The 19,218-nt window shown below is 46.5% G+C and overlaps 1 protein-coding gene across 8 annotated transcripts in view; it reads left to right on the plus strand.

The window, feature by feature from the left end:
- The first annotated feature begins 532 nt into the window (after window positions 1–532).
- PRRC2B (proline rich coiled-coil 2B) overlaps window positions 533–19,218 on the plus strand; it is a 47,112-nt gene continuing 28,426 nt past the window's right edge. For 5 of the 8 annotated variants that reach the window (XR_010745052.1, XM_066332779.1, XM_066332782.1 and 2 more), the window contains exons 1-5: window positions 534–720; window positions 14,002–14,169; window positions 15,094–15,271; window positions 15,488–15,590; window positions 16,511–16,583. Coding sequence is in view for 5 of the 8 variants with exons in the window: in XM_066332779.1 (XP_066188876.1) it covers window positions 14,055–14,169; window positions 15,094–15,271; window positions 15,488–15,590; window positions 16,511–16,583 (469 nt within the window). In the remaining 3 variants the exon portion in view is untranslated. Of the gene's footprint in view, window positions 721–14,001; window positions 14,170–15,093; window positions 15,272–15,487; window positions 15,591–16,510; window positions 16,584–19,218 lie in introns of all 8 variants that reach the window. The other 3 variants (XR_010745053.1, XR_010745054.1, XM_066332780.1) reach the window with 2 other exon arrangements.

The following is a 19,218-nucleotide window of genomic DNA, read 5'->3' on the forward strand; positions in this document are numbered from 1 at the left end:
GGGGAGCTCACAGAATCACACATTAATTGGGGTTGGACGGGACCTCTGGAGATCAATACAGGGTCACCTGGAGCAGGTGACACAGGAATGTCCCCGGGTGAGTTTGGAGTGTCTCTAGAGTGGGAGACTCCACACAATCCCTGGGCACCTGTTCCAGAGCTCTGCCACCCAAAACCTACAGAAGTTCTTCTTCATGTTAAAGGGAAACTCTTTGTCTTTTAGTCTATGCCTCATCCTGTCACCAGGCACCACCGAAGAGAGTCTGGCACCATCCTCGGGGAGACATTTACATGAATTGCTGAGATCCCTCTCCGCTTTCCCCTCTCCAGACTAACCCGGCTCCCGCAGTGTCCCCTCATCAGAGGGATTCTCCAGCCCCCAAATCCTCCCTGCGGCCTCCTCAGGACCCTCTCCGGCAGCTCCCGGTCCCCTCAGGGCGCTCCCCTCAGCGCCGCCCCCGCGCTGCCGGCGGCGGCCTGCAGGTGGCGCTGCGCGGCGGGGCCGGCCCGGCCCGGGAGGCGGGGGAGGAGGAGGAGGAGGCAGCGAGTGCCCGGATCGGCCGCAGCCGCCGCCGCCGCCCCGCGCAATCCGCCGCCATCCGCCGCGCCCCGCGCCCATCGCCCCTCGGCACCCGGCTCCGCAGGCACCCCCGGCTCCCCGCCACCACCACAGGTGGGTATCGGGGGCCGGCGGCGGCGGCGGCCGCGGATATTCGGGGCGGTGAGTGGGGCCGGGGGGGAGGAGGAAGGGGAGGGAGAGGGAAGGTGGGACGAGGCAGCGCTAAAATGGAGCCGGAGCCAGCGGCTGCGGCACCCCGCGGCCTCCCGGCTCGGGCGGCTCCCCCGGGCGGGTTGGGGGGATACTCCCCCTTATTTCGCCGTGCTGTACCCTCCGGTGTTTATTGTGCGAGCCGCCCCCTTTCTCCCGGCGGGGACGGGGCCGCCGTGGGGCCTGGCCGGGCCCATCCCCGGTGGCGCTGGCGGGGCCGCCCGGGCTCGGGGCCCCTTGTCCGGGCTGCGGCCCCCGGGGCCGAGCCGCCCCCGCCCCGCCGCGCTCCCCGCCGGCTGCAGCCGGGGTGAGGGGCTCCCCGCCGCAAAGGCAGGTTGTTTTTTGGGGTTTTTTTTTCGTCGTCTGGAGTGTGACACAAAGATATTTTTGTCGCGCCGTGTGTGTGTGTGTGTCTCAGCAAAACAAGGGGGGGGGGTGGCATCCAGAAGGCTCGGCCGGTTTGTTATTGTGCGGGAGCTACAAAAGGGCCGCGGAGGCCGAAATGCGGCTGGGGCGGGGGGGAGCGAGGATGGAGTTTGTACGCTGGCTGAGCTCGTTTGGTAGGTTTGGAAAGATGTTTTAGAGCTTTTTTTTTTTTAATTTTTTTTTTTTTTTTTTTAATTCAAGAAGGAGTTTCTTATTTCTGTGTGGGAGCAGCTGTGCTGCAAGCTGGGGAAACCCTAATGCGGGTCCTGGGACTCGTGCTGAGCATCTTCTCCGGGGAGTGGTTTTAGTGGTGGTGTTTGTGACTTTAAAAGGTTTTTTTCTTTACAAAACCCCCCCTTGATCTCCGCAGTGTAAGCTGCCGTAAGGGGTTTGAACGAGCTGGGGATTGTGGGGTTTGTTAGGAAAGTTGTTTTGTTTCGTTTCTGTTTCCTGGGTGTGCAAAAGGTGAGATACACAGTGAGTATGTACTCGTCACATAGCTGTTCGTACATTGATGTTACTGGTGTTTGGGGTGATAAGGTACAATAAACATAAACGGTTAGGAATTCAGTAGTTTTGTTTCTTTCTAGGAACAGGTACAAAGTGTAAGCACATTGCGGTGCCTGCCCCATCTCCTAGGGTGAAAGGCATCCCATCCTTTCTAGCACTGAATCTAGGTTTATAGTGAGAGTTTTGGTTTTGTTAAGCCTTGTTTTACAGATTCACTTGAAACCTCTATTGGAATGGGCTCCTCCATGGTGGATAAATTGCTGGTCCTTGTCTTGGAGAGCCCAAGTTTGGAGAATCAACTCCCGATGAGTAGGTTTCTCAGATATAAACTGGCCAGGACATTACTTTTGTACATGTCTTTTCTGTGTCCAGTGGTCGCTGGTGAAACTCCAGTATTCCAAAAAACTAGTGCTCTGAGCCAGAGACTGGGAAATAAAGTCACCTGGAAGAGGTAGGGACGCTAAGGCCAGATTCTGAAAGTGGAATTTAAAGAGAAGATGGAAGTTGATGTTTTCAGGCTGGTTTCTGACTGAAAGTATGAAATAGTTACATGCATTTTTCGCTCCCAGTTAAGCATTGTAAGATGAGCCTAGGTTTTTTCAGGAGCTCATCTGTGGTCCATAAGATCTTTGTGGGCTCATCGTGGTTTCTTTTGGGTTTCTGGCTTGAGAAGTTTTTCCTAGTTAGCAGAATATTTTGGGATTACAATGAACAACAGCATTCCCATAATGCTTTTCTTGTTAAAATTTAAAAATTCAGATAAAAATCATACTCAAAAAATTGCAGATACTGTTTAGAGTTGCTGCTTTGTTGTTTTTGCAAGCCAGTGTGAGTACATCTGCTGTTAGCAGTATTTTGATTTTGTGCTTAATTTGTTGAGTGCTTTTGAGTACAGATTGATTTATTTTTCTTTGTTCATTAGTCTGGTACGCTTTTCTGCATGTTTGAGTAAACTAAGTATCACACATTTGAGGATGCTTTCAGCAGTCTTCACTGTTAAGAAGACAAATTTGTACATGATTTGACAGATAACTTTCTTAAAAAAAAAAAAAGAAATTAAACCACGTCTTTGGTATGGCTTTCCAAATTTGTCATTATATTGTGCCTTGGTGCCTTGTTTTTTCTAAATTCGGAGAATTTTTCTTTGGTCTTACAGTGCATTTTTTGGATGCACTCTGAGCTTCTTTTTCTTTTTTTTTCTGTGTGTGCCTGAGAGCTTAAAAGGGCAGCTCAGCCAGCTGGCTGAAACTGGAAAAGTGAGTAAATAGTCCATAAAGATGCTGGAAGGGACATGCGAGGTTTAAAAGTATTTTTGTTTCAATAAGTGAGTAATATTCCTAAATGTTTTGTATTGAAGTTATTTCACTTTGTAGTGACATCTCAACAAAACCTTTCAATAAAGCTTTGTGTAAAGCCTGACTTCAAAGGCTAATTTATTTGACCAAGCTCCTGAAGGTTGTGGCAGCATTAGAGGCTGGGTCTGTGTCACTGCTGGTACCTGAGTGATGGGACAGGACAGACAACCCTCAGTGCCCGTGTGTGTCACCTCCTCTCCTGCTGGGCTCACCCCTGAGCTGGGGCTGAGGAGAACAGGGACCTTGAGCTGTGCAGTGCAGCCTGTGGGATGATCCAGCACAGAAATACCTGCCTGGTCAAGAGTGCTTCTTGCTCAAGGCCTTTGTGCTTACCTAAGTAATTGAAAGTATTTAATGGCGAGCTGGGCTAGGTTTAAGTGCTGCTGAAAATAGTAGTAAATATTTTTTTTTTTTTTAAATTTATGGTGGTAGTCTACAAAGAGATTTTGGTCTAGTGGCATTTCCACTTAAAATTGTGTATTTTTATGTTGGAGGAATAGAAACAGTATGAGCAGGAGAAACTTAATGATACAGGATGGTAACTGTAGGAGAGGGTTTGTTCAAGGGCTGGACCTCTCTGGTTCCCTGTTTCTTTTTACTACATTCCTCATTTATTCTGCAACTTGGCACTGAGCTGTTGTCTCAGTATCAGACCTTGCTCTTAAGCTGATCCTGCCTTGTTAGGTGGGTTTTGTTTTTCGTGTGTCACTGACTCATTCTCCTAATAGGTCGATAATTTCACAGCTCCTTATCACTAATTTCTCGTTTGGAGCAGAAGAAATACAAGGGTGGTTCTGTCAGGTATCAGACAATGAGGTGAGAGCACATAGAACAGGTAAGGGTTGGGGAGCTGCAGCTGTCTTCATCACAGAACAGCTTTTCCTAATTCCTTACCAAAGGGAAAACACCCTCTGAGGGTGGGTTTTGCACACATCTGGGTTGGTTAAAGAGTTTTTCCTTCCCCAACAAGGATAAAATGAGGCTAAAGCATGACATTGCATTATATTCAGCCTTACTGAGACATGGCTTGGGCTCATGTTCTGTTAGTAACTTGTACTAGAATTCAGGATGTTCCCTGCACGCACATGTACTTCCTGTGCAAAAGTAACAGAGCAGTTGGAGCTTATGGGCTGTTTATTTCAGAGCAAAGCTGTTCAGATACTCATATGTATGGCTGTTAAATCCTCATCTGGTTGTGGGTTGTTTTTTTATCTGGAAGCATTTGGACTATCAAAGTGAACTGGAGGCTGCTTTAGTAGCCCTGTGTTGTTCTGTAATCCTCTGTGGCGTTGGTTGGTTGTGAAGCTGCTTGTCTTGCCGAGCTGTGGGGTGTGTGGGGACAGGTGTTAAAAGGTGTATATGCAGTTCTGCAGGCAGTTATTTAACTTGCAGCCAAAATACAATGTCTGTGTTGTGATTCCAGCACTTAAATTTTCAGCGGAGTGTTGGTAGGGTGGAAGGGGTGAAAAGGGGTAGAAATGGAGGGTGAGCTCACAATTGCATCTTTAGGAGACTGCAGGTATTTATTTGTGGGGAACTGATGAAAAAGTCATACCTTGGGTGAAATGGAAGAGATAATGACCAGGTTTGAAATGGGCAGCTGAGCCCATTAGGGCTAAAGTGTGAAGAAATGCAGAAAAAAGAACTGGGAAGAAAACAAGGACTTGCTAACAACCCTCTAGGATCTGGCCAAAAGGCCCACTCAGTTGGACTGTAGTATCTCACATGTCTGCCAGGCTTCAATTAGCTTTAGGAGCACCCTCGATGGCCTTGGATTTCAGGTGGGTAGCACTTAAGAGGAGTAAACTGCCGAGTGTTCACGCAGTTAGCACCCTTATTGAAGAGCTTTGGTGGAGGAATCCTTCCCAAGTAGCCGTTGAGACATTTAGATGGGAATTGTAGTGGTGGTGCTCCAAGGAGTGAGTGAACAGAGACAGATTTGAAGAGCTTTGCACTGGGACTTTGCCTCCTCCAGGCACTTATTGTGTGGGAATATAGTGATTTTTTTGGAAGAGTTCTGCTGCGGGGTGAATTCTTCAGCTCTTCCTACCTGTATGTGGGCTGGGAGGCTGCACAAAAGCCTCGAGTGATCTTGTTCAGAGTCGGGAGTGGGCTGTGAAGCAGGCAGGGGAGTAGGGACATGCTCAAGAGGTGCTCCTTCTTTGGCTTCAATAATAACTATGGTTTTATCTTTTATTGAAATAACCAAGCTTCAAGAACCGTCATTCAGAACCAGATTGGCGTGATCTTGAGTGTTATTGTGGTGTTAGTGTTCTGCATCTGAGCTGAGTGTTGCCTCTAATGATGCCTGTGATCCTATTGCAGTGACAGCAGTGTATGGGGTGGTTCATTTAGGAGGTGTTTGCAGCATTCCCCATCCCAGCATGCAAGGACCTGCTCCTCCCAGAGCTCCTCTGGAGCAGGGCTTCATGCTGCTGCTGGCCCCACAGCGTCAGGCAGGCTGTGTGATTCAGAGGGTGATTTTCAGCCCCAGAAGGTGGGAGATGAAGGCTCTATTTCTTGCTCTTCCACTTAGCATAGCTGCAGAGTTCTGCCGTGTCGTTTTCCTATCTGGAAAATAGAAGTGATGACGCTTACACACCTTGTCAGTTATGCACTGCAAATATCTATGTAAATTAAAGCATCTGTGAAATGTTTTCGCTTCCTGTCTGGCTCAGCGTTGTCCAGATGTCATGGGCATAGTCCGAATTGCTTAGCTCTCCAGAAAACTTAAAGCTTCCTAAAGATGTCTAAAGCTTCTTTCTTCAGACAATCACAACTCATGTAAGGTGCTTTCTTACCAGTTTGTACCTTTGTCTTTTTCTCATCACATTTCTGGTAACATCCTTGGCACTCATTAGTCCTGCAAATGGCTCCCATGAATAGGCTTCCTGTAAGGGGAATTGCTGTGCAATGGTGCATTGCCCTAGTGCTGTTCACATTGGGGGACCTGGAGGAAGACTTCCTTGGAGGCTTCAGCCTCTGCAGTGTTTAGGAACTGCAGGCTTGTCTGGACTGCTTGTCATTAATGGCTTCAACCAGCTGCATCAGTCTTGATGGCTGTGGGAATTGGGAGAAATCTGATAGAGAAAGAGCTGTTCAGCTCTTGCCAGGGCAGCTTTGTACCCTGCAGCGTGTACCTGCCAGGGGAGCTCCCAGCAGTGCCTTGGGGAGGAACAAGGGAGGAGGAGGAATCTGCTCAGCAGGGGTGTAAAGGAACCTCTCCCTTGCTTGTGCAGCAGAGGGATTGACATTTGCTGCCTGCTGATCAATAGCTTTGGGTTTTATCTCTTCATAAGGAAAACCTTCTGTGCATAATCTGAATGGGAGCTGAGACACTGAAGTCATTAGACAACTTGAGAGAGTGGAGAAGTGTTGCCAAAGTCCAGATTTTGTTGTGAGGCTCATCAGGCGCAGGGTAAACATCCATCCACTTTCCAGTGTGATCCTTCCTGAGACTGCAGAGAAAACAGAGCAGCTTACTCAACAGCTGATGGCATTTGTGTGGAAAGAGCTGTTTCTGTTCCCGAAAAAAGGACTGTTAACCCAAAGGACTGCCAGCTTTGCTCTGATTTCATCTCTTGGAGCTCTTGACATCTCTGATTTTCTCCCTGCTTGCTTGCAATAAAATTTACGTTCACTGCTGAGAGATGGAGTAAGTTGCTGAGCTTGGGACCTGGTGAACGATTTGTGGAATGTTTGACAGAAAAGCATTCCCCAGTGGCCAGTGGTGGCCTTGGATGGGTAGTGCCCTTCAAGATAAGCTACACCCGGTGGTTTGGAGCCTTATGTTTGGGTTCTGGCACTGGCAGCCCATTCACCTATGCTGCTCTTGCTGTGTCTCACATGCTTATATGGGTATCATGGCTGTGATGACTTTTAAAAGTCTGTGTAGGCAGAGGTATCAGGACTAAAGGACTTGCACAACCTTTGCGTGTGGTGCTGTTTATTTTTAGTGATGGAAGAGTCTTTGCTTTCACCTATCAGACCTAAGGTGTGGTGCGATGCCTGAGAACAGTTTGTGCTTGTGTGGGTGTGTCCTGCCCTTGTGGGCTCCTCGGGAGCAGTGGCAGGATTGGGTGCACTTTCTGTGCCAGTGGACAGTCTTTTGCACTGGAAGGCAGTGTTCTGGACATGACAGGTGCTGCTGCAGTGCATTTCCTCCTCGTTTGATTCTTCTTTGCAAATTACTTCTTTTTGATGAAGAGCTGCATTTTCTCTGAGGGTCTTGGCACACAAGTTTGGGTGGCTGAAGCAGACACCCGAGTTCTGGGACTTCTTGCTGTCTACAGTCTTAGTTGAGCAAACTGTTCCTCTGGCTTGGACTGATAGTGCCAGTCCTGGGGATCAGGAGATCTCCACCAGCTACTCCCAGTCTGTTCATTGTTGCTCAGATACCTAAATGCCCAATTTACCTTACAGTTCAGATGGGTGGTGCCAGGAGCTTTCTGAACAAGTTTTGCCAACAGAGCATTATGCCAGGTGTTTCTTTAGTATTTGGATTTAAATTGCTTGCTCGTGATCAGCCTCCTTGTTTTGGTGTTGAGGGAGTGGGATGTATCTGGGTGTTCCCCATGGACGCTGGGATCTCAGAGAAACCTCAGCAGGGCAGAGTAGAAGGCAGAATCTATGTTGGAGGCTCTGGGGGTCGTGTGTTTCATCTCTGACCTTTGGTTGTAGGGGAGCCAGAGTGAAAGTACAGCTCCTAAGGATTGTGCTTGAATATGAGCCTTGTTGTGCAGGCAGGTCGTGGGGATCATTAGGTTGCTTCCCTTTCCTCTTGTACCAGATAGGTTGGGATCTGGATCTCTTGAGGCCACAGGTGATCCTTGTTGAACTGAGCTGTTTTTGTCCTTTTGGGTTTTGCCTCTGTTATGTGTAACAGCAAAGAAATAAGCTCTTTTACTTCAATTTGTGCTGAGCCTTGTCTCCTTTAACACCTTCTGCGCTTGGATGAGAGGGTAAGGAGTGTAATGTTGGTAGCTGGTGCCTCCAGGTTGTTCCACATGGGACACTTTCCTGCTTCCCTGCAGGTTGTGAAAGCCCTGCAGCACTTCCTCTTGGGTTGGAGATAAGGTTACACCTTCCTGACAAGCTGGCACCAGTGGGTCAGTTCCTTCTCTGTGGCATGTGGGGCAGATGGGTGAAACTGGCTGTTTCTCCCGTGGGCTGTTGTAAACAAATGCTCCTTTCAAGGACAGAATTATCTGCACACCTTGGGTTTTCTGTTGCTTTGAAAAAGAGGGGGAGTTTCATGAGCACAGGATCTCATAAGTACTTTCTGTGGGCTGTGGACCAGCCTTCTGACTGGGTTGTTTTTTTTTTTTTTTTTGCTCTGTGCCATGGTCTTGCATACTCAGGATGAACTGTTTCTTTGTCTGCATCCTCAATTACTGGAGGTCAGGGCTCCTTTCCAGGGTGTGGTATTGTCTGTCCAGCCTGCACAGAAAGGACCACAGAACTCATTAATGTTTTTGTGTAAATACAATTGCGCTATTCTCCAGACTCCAGTCTGCTTTATCTGTTTTACAGTAAGTTACAATTCCACCTCTCTGGCTGCCTTTGCCTTGCCTACCTTCCTAGCACTGGAAAAGCTGTTCAGCAGAGAGGTGAAGCTTCTGTATTTTAAGGCCAAACCTGACATTGCAAAGACCTGTTTTCTCCAGAATGTGCACTGACAGTAGTTGTGATTCCCAGCCTGTTGCTACATTCAGAAGAGGGGGCAGCAGGTGAGCTTGGTGAATGCAGCACTGAGAAAATGAGGACAGAACATCAGACAGGACATGCCCTTTCTGTCCCCCTTCCCTGTTGTCATGTTTTATCACTGTCTGTAGAGCTCCACAATGTGGAGTTAATGATAGATCCTCTGTCCAGAAGACTCTGCCTCTCCTCTTCACAGTCCTGCTCCATGTTTCAAATCCCAGGAGGTTTGACTTCGACTCTGAGGATGGGGGCTGGACAGCAGTCAAGTCCTCTGGCAGACAACATTCAGCAGTATTGCTTGGCTAACAGCATACCTCTGCAACAGATCATGGCAGATGTGATCCTGGCCAAGATTCTTAGGAGATGGAGAGAAGCTGGAACTGTGCAGAATTAAAAGAACTGGTACCACCTGTTGAGCTAAGCAAGGAGGGTCCCTGTTGTGAATCAGGAGCTCAGTGATGAGGTGTGTGTTACCTCTTCCCTGCACTGCAGACTCCTGCCTGGCTTCTCCCTGTCTGGCAGGATTTGGTGCAGCTTCCTGGCACTACATTTGGTGTTACATCCAGATCTTGGCAGGGCCTTTTTCAGGTGTACCAGCAAATCTTGGCATCCTCCCTTGGGAAGTAATGCAGTACAATGACAGTGAGAGGTTTTTTTGTGGCTTAGACTCTTGCTACAGCCTCTGCCTGCTGCACAGCTCTTCTGCATTGATCCCATTGACTTTGTACTTGGATGCTGATATTCTCTTGTTGCTCCCTGCCTTACTAAGCAGTCTCTGCTGGGAACTGAGTGCTTATTTGGTCTCTTCCTTGCTAGGCTCATGATCCCTGCGTGGCCCAAACAGGGCTTCTGCAGCATCTAAGTGCATGAGACAGCAAGTCCCAGGCAGGTGATGACAGTGTCTCACCAAAGCCCTCCCAAGGGCACCCAGTGGTGTCTTTCATCGCTGGGGCAGGTGGTGAGTGTTTCATAAATAGGTGGTTCTTGGTGGGATGTGTTCCAGAAGTAGTGGTATCTCTTTGTTGACAGATAAATGTTCAGCTATGGAAGTACAAGTAGAATTGACCTGTGTGTGTATTTAAAGAAGAACATAATTAATCTCCTGTAAAGCTATACTGTGTTTTTTAAAGGGTTTCACGTTGCCAGTAACGTTAGGAACCACAGTGTATTTCAGTTTAACGTAACTCCAGACAGTTTTCTCTTCCAGACAGTTTTCTCTTCTGTAACTCACTCGCTCAACCTGTGAGTTTCTGAACAATTTGTATAAAATTACATGTCAGAAATTTTCCTGTTTGTGGAGAAAAACCTTTTCCATGTTGATCTCCATCCTTCTGTTTTGTTTTGTGTTGGTGACTGCTGCTGTGAAGTGAGCAAGGAGTGAAGATCTGCAGTAATCAGGACTGTGTTCAGTGTAGAGCTCAGTGGTGTGTGAGTAGCTGAAATGATTCCTTCTAGTATGTGTGTTACCTTTCATAAATCTGTTTGCCCTGCTCAGCTAAGGCTGGCTGACTTCCAGATACTCAAGCTCCATTGAAGTCTTGTGAATAAAGCACCAACAGCTCAGCCTCCTGCATACATAGATTTGCAAAGAGCTTTGTGGACAATCCTGTTTGTCAGGAGTCCCTCCATTCAGCTGTGTTTTCAGCTCAGGGCTTTCCTGTTGTTACTAGTGCCAGTTACTCAAGGTTTTCACATGGGTTTTTTTGCAGGACAGGCTCGGTAGATTCCTGCTGTAGCTCCAAGACTTACATGTTTGTAAGTCCAATGTCTTAAGGGCATTAAAATGTCACTGTAGCTTTCTGGATTAGAATTTACCCCCTTAAAGGCAGTTAGACAGGGTCAATACCCAAAAAATAGATCCAGGGTAGTACAATGATGACATGAGTGTGCCTGGGTAGTGGAGCTCTCTGCCCAAGTGCTTTTGGTGCAGTTATTTGTATCCTGGGATCTCTAATGGAACTGGTCATACTGCAGTATTTTGTGATTGCTCAGACACTCAGTGTTTTGCTGTCTGGTGCTGTCTCTGGATATAATAGAGTAGGAGACATTGCAAGTCCTGAGAATGAGAAGAGCTACCCTCCATGGTGAAACTGATAGCAAACCTTTTCCCACAGACCTCTATAAACCCACAGAGAAACCTTGCAGAAATGCTGGTGATGGATTTTTTATGATTTCTCTGTAACAGGGGATGTTGCTTTCTTCAGGGTCAGCTGTCGGGCACAGGAACCCTGAGCACAGGTCAGAGGCTGTGCTGAGGCTGTCAGTTTTCACTTGTCAGCATCAGCATGTGCCTTCTAGTTCTAGCTCTGCTAATAATGAGCATGCAGGCTGGCACTTCAGTTCTAAATGAACAACGATTTTTATCAGAAATGGCTTTGCTCTTCAGGACTAGAAGACTTTATGATCCCTACCCGGATTCCCTGCTTAGCTGTGTGATGGGAAGATAGTGTATTGTTGTGCCAGCCTTGGGAGGCTCTGTGGCCTCTTTGAAGTGATGTGAGTGAACTGGGTGCTGAGTGATCTCCCTGGCTACACCCTTGGAGTAGCTGGGATCTGCAGCTGGCAGGAGGTACAGGCAGCAAGGTCCTACCAGTCCAACAGCTCTGACCCAGCTCAGTGCTGCTGCAGCCTCATTGCACAGTGGCTATGGAAATTGCTTCACCTCTCCATGGTCTCGTTTTCGCCTTTGGAGCACACACACATTACACACAAACAAAGCTGTGTTTCACGTCTTCAGAGCATTGAAGGAATTGAAAGTAAATTTCATTTATCCAGACAGCAGTTTTGTCTGTCCCAGAAAGTTTGACAAGGGGCTTTATCCCAACATGTCCCCAGTTCCTCTGCTGTGAAGTGGTTGTTTATTCTTCTCGAACCCTTTTAATGATAGAAGATGTAATCAAGAGGCAGCTGAGACCCAGTTACATAACTGTTGTCAGGGTTTCTCTTTGGCAGCATTGCTCTGTGTGCTGTTTGCACACTGACTTTCAGGAACTCAGGGCTTTTCTGTTAACCAGATAACTCTTGAACCTGATCTGGGTAGGTGGTTTGTTATTGTTGGGTTATTTTTAAACGCTTTCTAATTTTGTCTGGTTTGAGCTTTCTAAGCTTCAAAGCAGATTTTACTGCTTTTATTTTGAGGTTTGTACAGGGTTGACATGGTGTGGATAGGCCCTGAGCCAGGCTCCCTCTGCAAGGGGCAATATACCTGTAAAAGCAGGTGGCTTTGCTCTTGCCAGCACAGCACCCTTTGCTCTTTGTTCTGCTCTAGGGCTCCCCACAACTCTCCTCCTTCAAAAAGCTCATTGTTCTCAGTCCAACTTGTGCTTTCCTGCCAAGTTTATGGTAATCAGTGTGTTTTCTCCCTCTCTTTTATGTCTGTCCTACTAATAAAATACAGTGCAAATGGGTAAGTGAGGGAGGAGCTGTTGTTTTCTTTGGCACATAGTTGCCATCTGAGCAAAGATGAACCAGACTAGAGCCAAAGATCTCTTTGCTACTCTGCAGGAAGAGGTGCCTCAAGGCTGCCAGCCAGCCCTGTTGCCTCCACAAAGCCGTCATGCTGCAGCCCTGTGTGATGGTCCAGTAGAAATGCTGTGAGGAGCTTTTTGGGAAGCCCGGTGGTTTTCCTGAGCATCCTGAGGATGCTGATGTTGAGTGACAGAAAATACTTCTCTTTCTCTCTCCCTGACTACCTAGTCCAGAGTCTGTGGCTTCTTGTTCCTGACAGACATGGTTGAAATCCTGCAGTGCAAGAACAAATGCTGTGTCGTGCCAGGCTTATTGGTCAGACACCTGCTCCCAGCAGCAGCCTTTAGATGGGCTTTACTGGGCCAGTTGCAGTTGGCAGTGCATTCCCAGTCTGGCTCTATCCAGCATGTTCACAGTCTGTGCTTTAATTTGTACATAATGTGTGATGGACTAATCCTCTTACCTGCAAATCCTGTTTGATAAGGCATTGCTGATGGGAATTGTAGCCTTTGGTCAGATACAGTTTCTTGCAGAAAGAGTGATTGCTGTCTCTGTTGGAAAAAGGCTTTCAGCTGGGTGAGTTTCAGAAAGTGTGAGGTGTGGGAAGATCCGAGGTATGCGTATATGTGTGTGTGTATATATACACACACATGCATGTAGTGTTTTGTTACTCCCAACACAGAGTTGGAACCCTAGAACAGGGATCTAGCAGATGGTGAAATGAAACTGCCAGCAGTTTTGGGCTTGAAGTAGAGGCTTTACAACAAGAAATCTGGAAATCTAAATTATGTGCGAAAAGGTTAGATGAAGCTCCTAGATTTGAGAAAATTTAGAACAGAATGATGCTTTAAAAAAATGAAAGATAGGTCCATTGAAAGTAGGCATAGTGTCTTTTCTGACATAGAAGTTGATATACAGTGTGAGCATTGCATGTTTCAACTTTATCCCAGGCTCCAAGAGCCAAAAAGTCAAAGTAAGGAGACTTCCTGCATGATGGGTGTTACTCACAGCATGTTGTGCCAGCAGAGATCAGATTGAAAAAATTAACAAACCACATCCGTTATGGAAAGTATATTTCAAGCTAAATTATGTTCAAGATGCCAGCAACAGAGGAATGTAATTTTTTGATAATGTGTTTGGAGAATTCATAGTAGGACAGCTGAACTCACAGGCTCAAGAATCTGAATCTGGTACAGTTGAGCAGGTTTTTCTGAATCTTTCACTCTGTTTCACGGCCAGCCAATGGAAAAGGGGATTTGGAGAAATAGTTCTGTTGGTTTCTAGTGATGCTGTCAAAGCATTAATTGCTGTTATAACGTGGCCAGTGTGGAACCATAATAAACATTACACACTTAGTGTGTCAGGGGAAATGCAATGATAAATTCCAGTGTGGTATAAGATGCAAAGATACAGTGCTTTTCTGCCATTTATGCTTTGGAATCCTTGTGTTTAGCTGTTTACTTTTTTAAAGCAAGGACTTGTTGATCCTCCTCTTGTGTTCTCATACTTAAAGATTATTTCACTTCTTTCAGCACTGGAGTGGCAGGAAAAATGATGCTGTGAGAAGTGTGTTCCTGCAGTTCTTTTCCTTTGTGAATCTTAAGGCCCAAAAGCTTCTTGTGGCTAAAGAGGAGGGAGTTAAACTTGTAACTTGGTGTGTGTGCTCACTGTGCATGTTCAGTTCTTGCTTTTGTGTGTGTGTTCTATGTTTGGCTTGTCTGTGTCTGACAAATCCATTTGATGAGTTCTTCTGGTTTTCTTCCGTTAAAAGGCAGATCAGGAGCGGCGCAGAGAAATTTCCTTACTAGATGACATTTCATCGCAATGTCCGATCGTTTGGGGCAAATAACCAAGGGAAAGGATGGGAAAAGCAAGTACTCGACTCTCAGCCTGTTTGATAAGTATAAAGGAAAGTCAATAGAAGCTATCAGAACTACAGGTAAGACACACCTCCAGAAAGCTCTTCTTGATGTGTCCCAACAATATTGTTGCAGAGCTCATTCAGGTTGTTGACCCTGTGGGGTGTAGCTGGGTTGCAGTGTTGGTGCAGGTGTCAAAGCCTGTGTTTCAATAAGACCTAGAGGAAAATGTCCATGGCTCTTAGTGCTGCTGTTACTGTGGAGATGTAGAGGAATTACACAGGACAGCTGGGGGCTCTTGGCTCTTTTGCTTAGTCTGTGTCCTTGCTGCAGAGTGGGCAGGGAGAAAACTTGACAGGAAGCCTTACCAGGGCCTTAGGCTGTGCCAAGGCAGGGCACTTGATCTGACTGAAGTGCCTTAAGCTGGTCAGACCTTGTGTGAGGTGAGAGTCAGGGACTGAAGGCCACTGGGAAAGAACCCTAGTAGGTTTTGCAGTGGAAATATGAGCAGAAGTAGATAGTGGGTTCAAAAAAATGACCTTGTCTGGACTGGCTCTGGATTTGGTGTGAGAATAGAAAACAAGAAATAAAATACTTTCGTGATAAATGTGGTCTGATGGCTAGAGCTGGAAAATTGAGACCTTGGGATTCCTGGATTAGGTCACCTGTTTGTCTGCTAAGAGGTGGGCTTGGGTGGCCATTTCCCGAAGCTTTTAAAAGGTGGTACTGCTTCTCCTTGGTGAAATGAAAGACCTACCTGTGCAAATCCTCCTGAAAGACTCTGAGCACTCGGTTAGGGAGAATGATTTTTCTCCCTCCTGCTGCAGGAGCTGTTTGCCAGCTGCTACAACAGACACTGCATCTGTGGTCCTGTGGGAAGCAACCTGTGTGTTGACATAGCTGCAGCACTTCTGTTGGGGTTGCACCTAGCCACAGCTTCCTAATTAAGGTTACTTATCTAGCAGGATACAGCCCTCTGACCTGCTGCTTTTCCTTCCTCACAGTTATTCCTAGACATGGCTTACAGAGTCTTGGGAAAGTTGCTGCTGCCCGGCGCATGCCACCTCCTGCAAATTTGCCTAGCTTGAAGTCTGAGAACAAAGGAAACGACCCCAACATCATTATAGTACCCAAGGACGGTACAGGATGGGCAAACAAGCAGGATCAGCCAGACCAAAAGAGGTGGGTAGTGTGAATCTTTAGTGAGTTTTGTCAGGCAGGCAGCAGCGGTTGTACACTGCTGTGCTTGGTCTCAGACCTTACAGTGATCAGTTCTCTGTTGTCTGTGCCAACATAGAGCCAGTGTTTTGGCTTGCTCTTTTAGCAACTGCCATATTGCCAGGAGTTGTTTTCCTGCCTTCCTCCCCCTGTGGTCTCACCTCTGCTGTCTCTGCTCAGTTCCAGTGCGACGGCTGCACAGCTGCAGGAGTCGCTGCCGCAGCAGGGTTTGCAGAAATCTGTCTCCAATTTACAGAAACCGACACAGTCAATCAGTCAGGAGGTAGGTGCCAACAGTCTCTGACTGGGATCCTGCTTCCCCTGTCCCCAGGCAGCTTGAGGGCTTTAATTGCCCGTGTTGCCTTGTGCTTAAGAAAAAGCTCCTGTATAATCAGTTATTTTGGAAGTGACTCCCTTGAGTGCAAGCTGCTGTGCACCACAAGCATTGTGCTGCAGTTACAGAAGTAACGTACACAGAACTATTTTTCTCAAATGTGCAAGTCTAGTTGCAATCTAGGAAAAAATGGCTAGAATATGGGATGGCTGGTTAGCACTTCTAAACTATTCTGCTTTGGTTTTAATTCAAACCTACTTGGCGACAACAGGTCCAGCTCTTGCTCCTGGCCTGATGAGACTTGATGGGAAGAGATCTGGTCATATGGGAGAAGTAGCCAGTGTTAGGACCTGAAAAAGCTGCTGGTGACTTAGGTGTCCCAGAGAGTGCAAGGACCTGTATGTGTTGCAGATTTCACACTTCTCATTTAAAAAAGATTCCCAGCCCTTGAGGTTTAGGGAAATCAAGACAGGAGTTATGTTTTAAAGAGGAGAAGAGTGGTTAATGCAAGTGGTTAATGCACCTTCAAGCTGAGGTGTAGCATGGAACAAATGTGGAAGATTAAGGAGACCATTTGGGAAAATGCAGCAGAACAAAAGGAAAGGCTGATGAAGTACAAGTTGAGGAAGTAGTTGGTGAAAATGGGCAGAGGAGACATTAGGGCAGAACAGAGGATTTTTGCTGTAGCACTGTAGTATACTGGAGTAGGGAACAGCTGACTGTAGCCCCGGCTTGAAGCTGTGAAGATCTGTGGTATCTGAGTGATCTGGAGGCCTGAACCGTAGCAGGTGCCAGCCAGGAAATGAGAAACAGTCATGAATCTTAACTGATCCATGTTGAGGTTTCTTTTTGCTTTGTTTTGTTTTCAGAGTACAAATTCAGTGCCAGGTGGACCAAAGTCATGGGCACAGCTGAATGGAAAGCCAGCAGGACAAGAAGGTGGTGAGTATGATATGCAGAACTGGTATGTGCCTGTTTTTCCCAGACAGGCATGAGATGGGATTCTTCCATTTCTTCCTGCCCTCCCTGTCAGCCTGGTGCAGAATGGGAGTGAGGACTTCTGAGTCTTGTTTCCAGTCTTTGTGGTGTGTTGGCTGAAATGATGCAGCTGAATCAGTTCAGGGCTGCCAGCACAAGACATGGCTTGAACAGAATGTGTCTCGTGGTCACATTGAACTCCAGAGCAAATCATGCTCTTGGAATGCAGCAGGGAGTTCTGAAAGGGAAAGGTCCTGAAGGAGAAAGGAAACACTTGCCCCCATCATGAGCATCTTCAGTGAGCCCAGAGCAGTGTGTAACAAAGGTGCAGTAAACACTGAAACAGGGGAGGGATTGGTTGAGAAGAGAAGACAAAAGGAGAAGGGACATTGGAGAGGAGAAGTGCAGGCATCTCCACGGGCAGTAGCAAGGGGATCTTCACCTAACTGGGTAATCAGAAGTGAGGCTGGAATGTTCTTTTACAGTATCCGTGATCCAAGGGATGCAGTGGAGCTGCTGCAGGGTGCACTCACCTACACATTGGCTGAGGCCCTGCTGTTAAGTCTCCCTCAGTAACTGTGCAGCTAATGGCTTCTGCTTGACTGAGAATCCTGAAGCAGTGTTAACATGAATTGTGAGTTCAGTTGTCTTCAGATGCATCCATTTCCACACAGGAGGTGGTTTCCAGCTGCACTGAGCAGTGCCATTAAAACCACAGTGAGAATAACAGCTCAGTTCCACTGTTTTAGTGTGAACAGACCTGGAACCATTCACTTGTCAAGTGAAATTGCAGAGAGGTTTGAAAGAACTAGTACAAAACTGCTGATTGCAAAAACAGAGGGGACAATTTTACCCTAAATTAAGTGAGGCCCTTAATTGAGAGGGTGTTTCTCAAAGGCTAAGTGTTAGAGCAGAAACTTGTACTTCCCTGAGGCTGGTGGCCAGTGCAAAGACTGTCTTGTTTGGTTAATTGGTACTTTCTTGAGTCTTGCTGTGTAGACCTCCTGTACAGTCATTTTGAAATCTGATCATCTATCAATGTTCTTAAAGGATTTTTTGAAAACTCATTCTAGGTCACACTTAACAATACAGAGTTCTCAACTCAAGGAAGCAGTTGCCTATATGGCTAAGAGCAGCTTAATTAGAAGGTAATTGAATCACAGGAGCATCAGAAATCTGTCTGAAAGGATTTCTTTGACCATCCCATGCTTGTACTTCTTCCCTAATGGCACTGAAAAATTGCTTTTTCTTCTAAGCTAATTCAGATATTACAGACAAGGAGAGTCTCTTGTTTTTTGCTCAAGTCTTAGAGCTGTAAAATCTCTTTTGGAGCGTCTATCCTGAAGAAACCTGGTCTAATAAATTAATTATGGACTTCACCGTGCCTGTGTTTTTGTATAAAGGACATTTGGAGAAAAAAAAGGGGCACCAAACTTCTTTTCAGTGTGATGCTGCTTAAGGTTAGAGTACAAATTGTTAATGCCTGCACATAAATGGTCCTTAAATGGTGTATCCTTACCTGGGGGTAGATGTCTCCCCCTGAAAGATATTCACCTCTGCCATTCTAGTTCAGTGAAAATCAGAACTCTTCAGCAAGTCTTAGCTACTTTGCAGTGTATTTAGGCAATGTCCTTCACAAGTATTTTCATTTGTCTAAAATTAAAGGTGTTTCCTGCAGCTGTTGCAGAGCCTTTCCTGGAAATTTCACATGGGAGGTCTAGTGCAGTGTGCAAGTTCCAGAAAGTAAAAATTACTTGAGCCAGTCTGTCTTGATTCTTCAGGGCAAGGAAGGAGAAAGATAGATGACTCTTGTCAAATCTTCAGTACTCATTTCTGATACTTGTGATATAATTCTGAAATGCCCTTTTAAAGAGAGCTTTAGCCAAGTGACACTAAGAAACAGTTCTCAAAAAATCCAATTCTTTTTATGTGTAATGGCCCACCGTCATCAGTGCAGAGAACTTTAAGGGGCTGGATGAGATGGACAAAGATGCAGGTGATGACTGGGCAGGTAAAGTGCCTTCATACTTGAGTTTTGTGCAGCTGTGAAATTTTATCTTGGTGTAAATGATGACACAATGGATCCTTCTGATCCTTCCATCACTTTGTGCTCAAGGAACTGGATCTGAAGACTCCACTATGATCTGAAAACACCAAGCACAGCAGGAGAGATAGGACTGGGTGGTGGGAAGCAGAGTTAGTCCTGCCTTTTCAGTCATGGCATTCGGTATCCAATGTACAGTGCAATAATGCCTGTAATTTCCTTTTTTTTCAGTGTTATCTTGCCAACAGATTTAAGAGAATTCCTGTGTTTCGTGTTCCAGTCTCTGGCAGATCTTTAGAATTGACAGAGAACTGTTGTTCTGGGGTAACTAATGGCTCAGCAAGACGATTTGCCAGTGACTAGAAATGAACCTGGCCTCATCTGGCCAGTGATCTGCAACTTGAAAATGCTGCAGCAGGGAGGAAAGCACAGAGCAGCTGTCCTTACCTGTGGCGTTCCACTGATACATTGACAGAAACTTTAATAATAGACTTTGCTGGCAATCGAGTGAGATCTGAGCAAAAAGAGTCTGAATAGAAATGTCAAATATTTGAT

This window comes from Sylvia atricapilla, chromosome 19 (assembly GCF_009819655.1).
Source record: "Sylvia atricapilla isolate bSylAtr1 chromosome 19, bSylAtr1.pri, whole genome shotgun sequence".
NCBI classification, from domain to species: Eukaryota; Metazoa; Chordata; class Aves; order Passeriformes; family Sylviidae; genus Sylvia; species Sylvia atricapilla.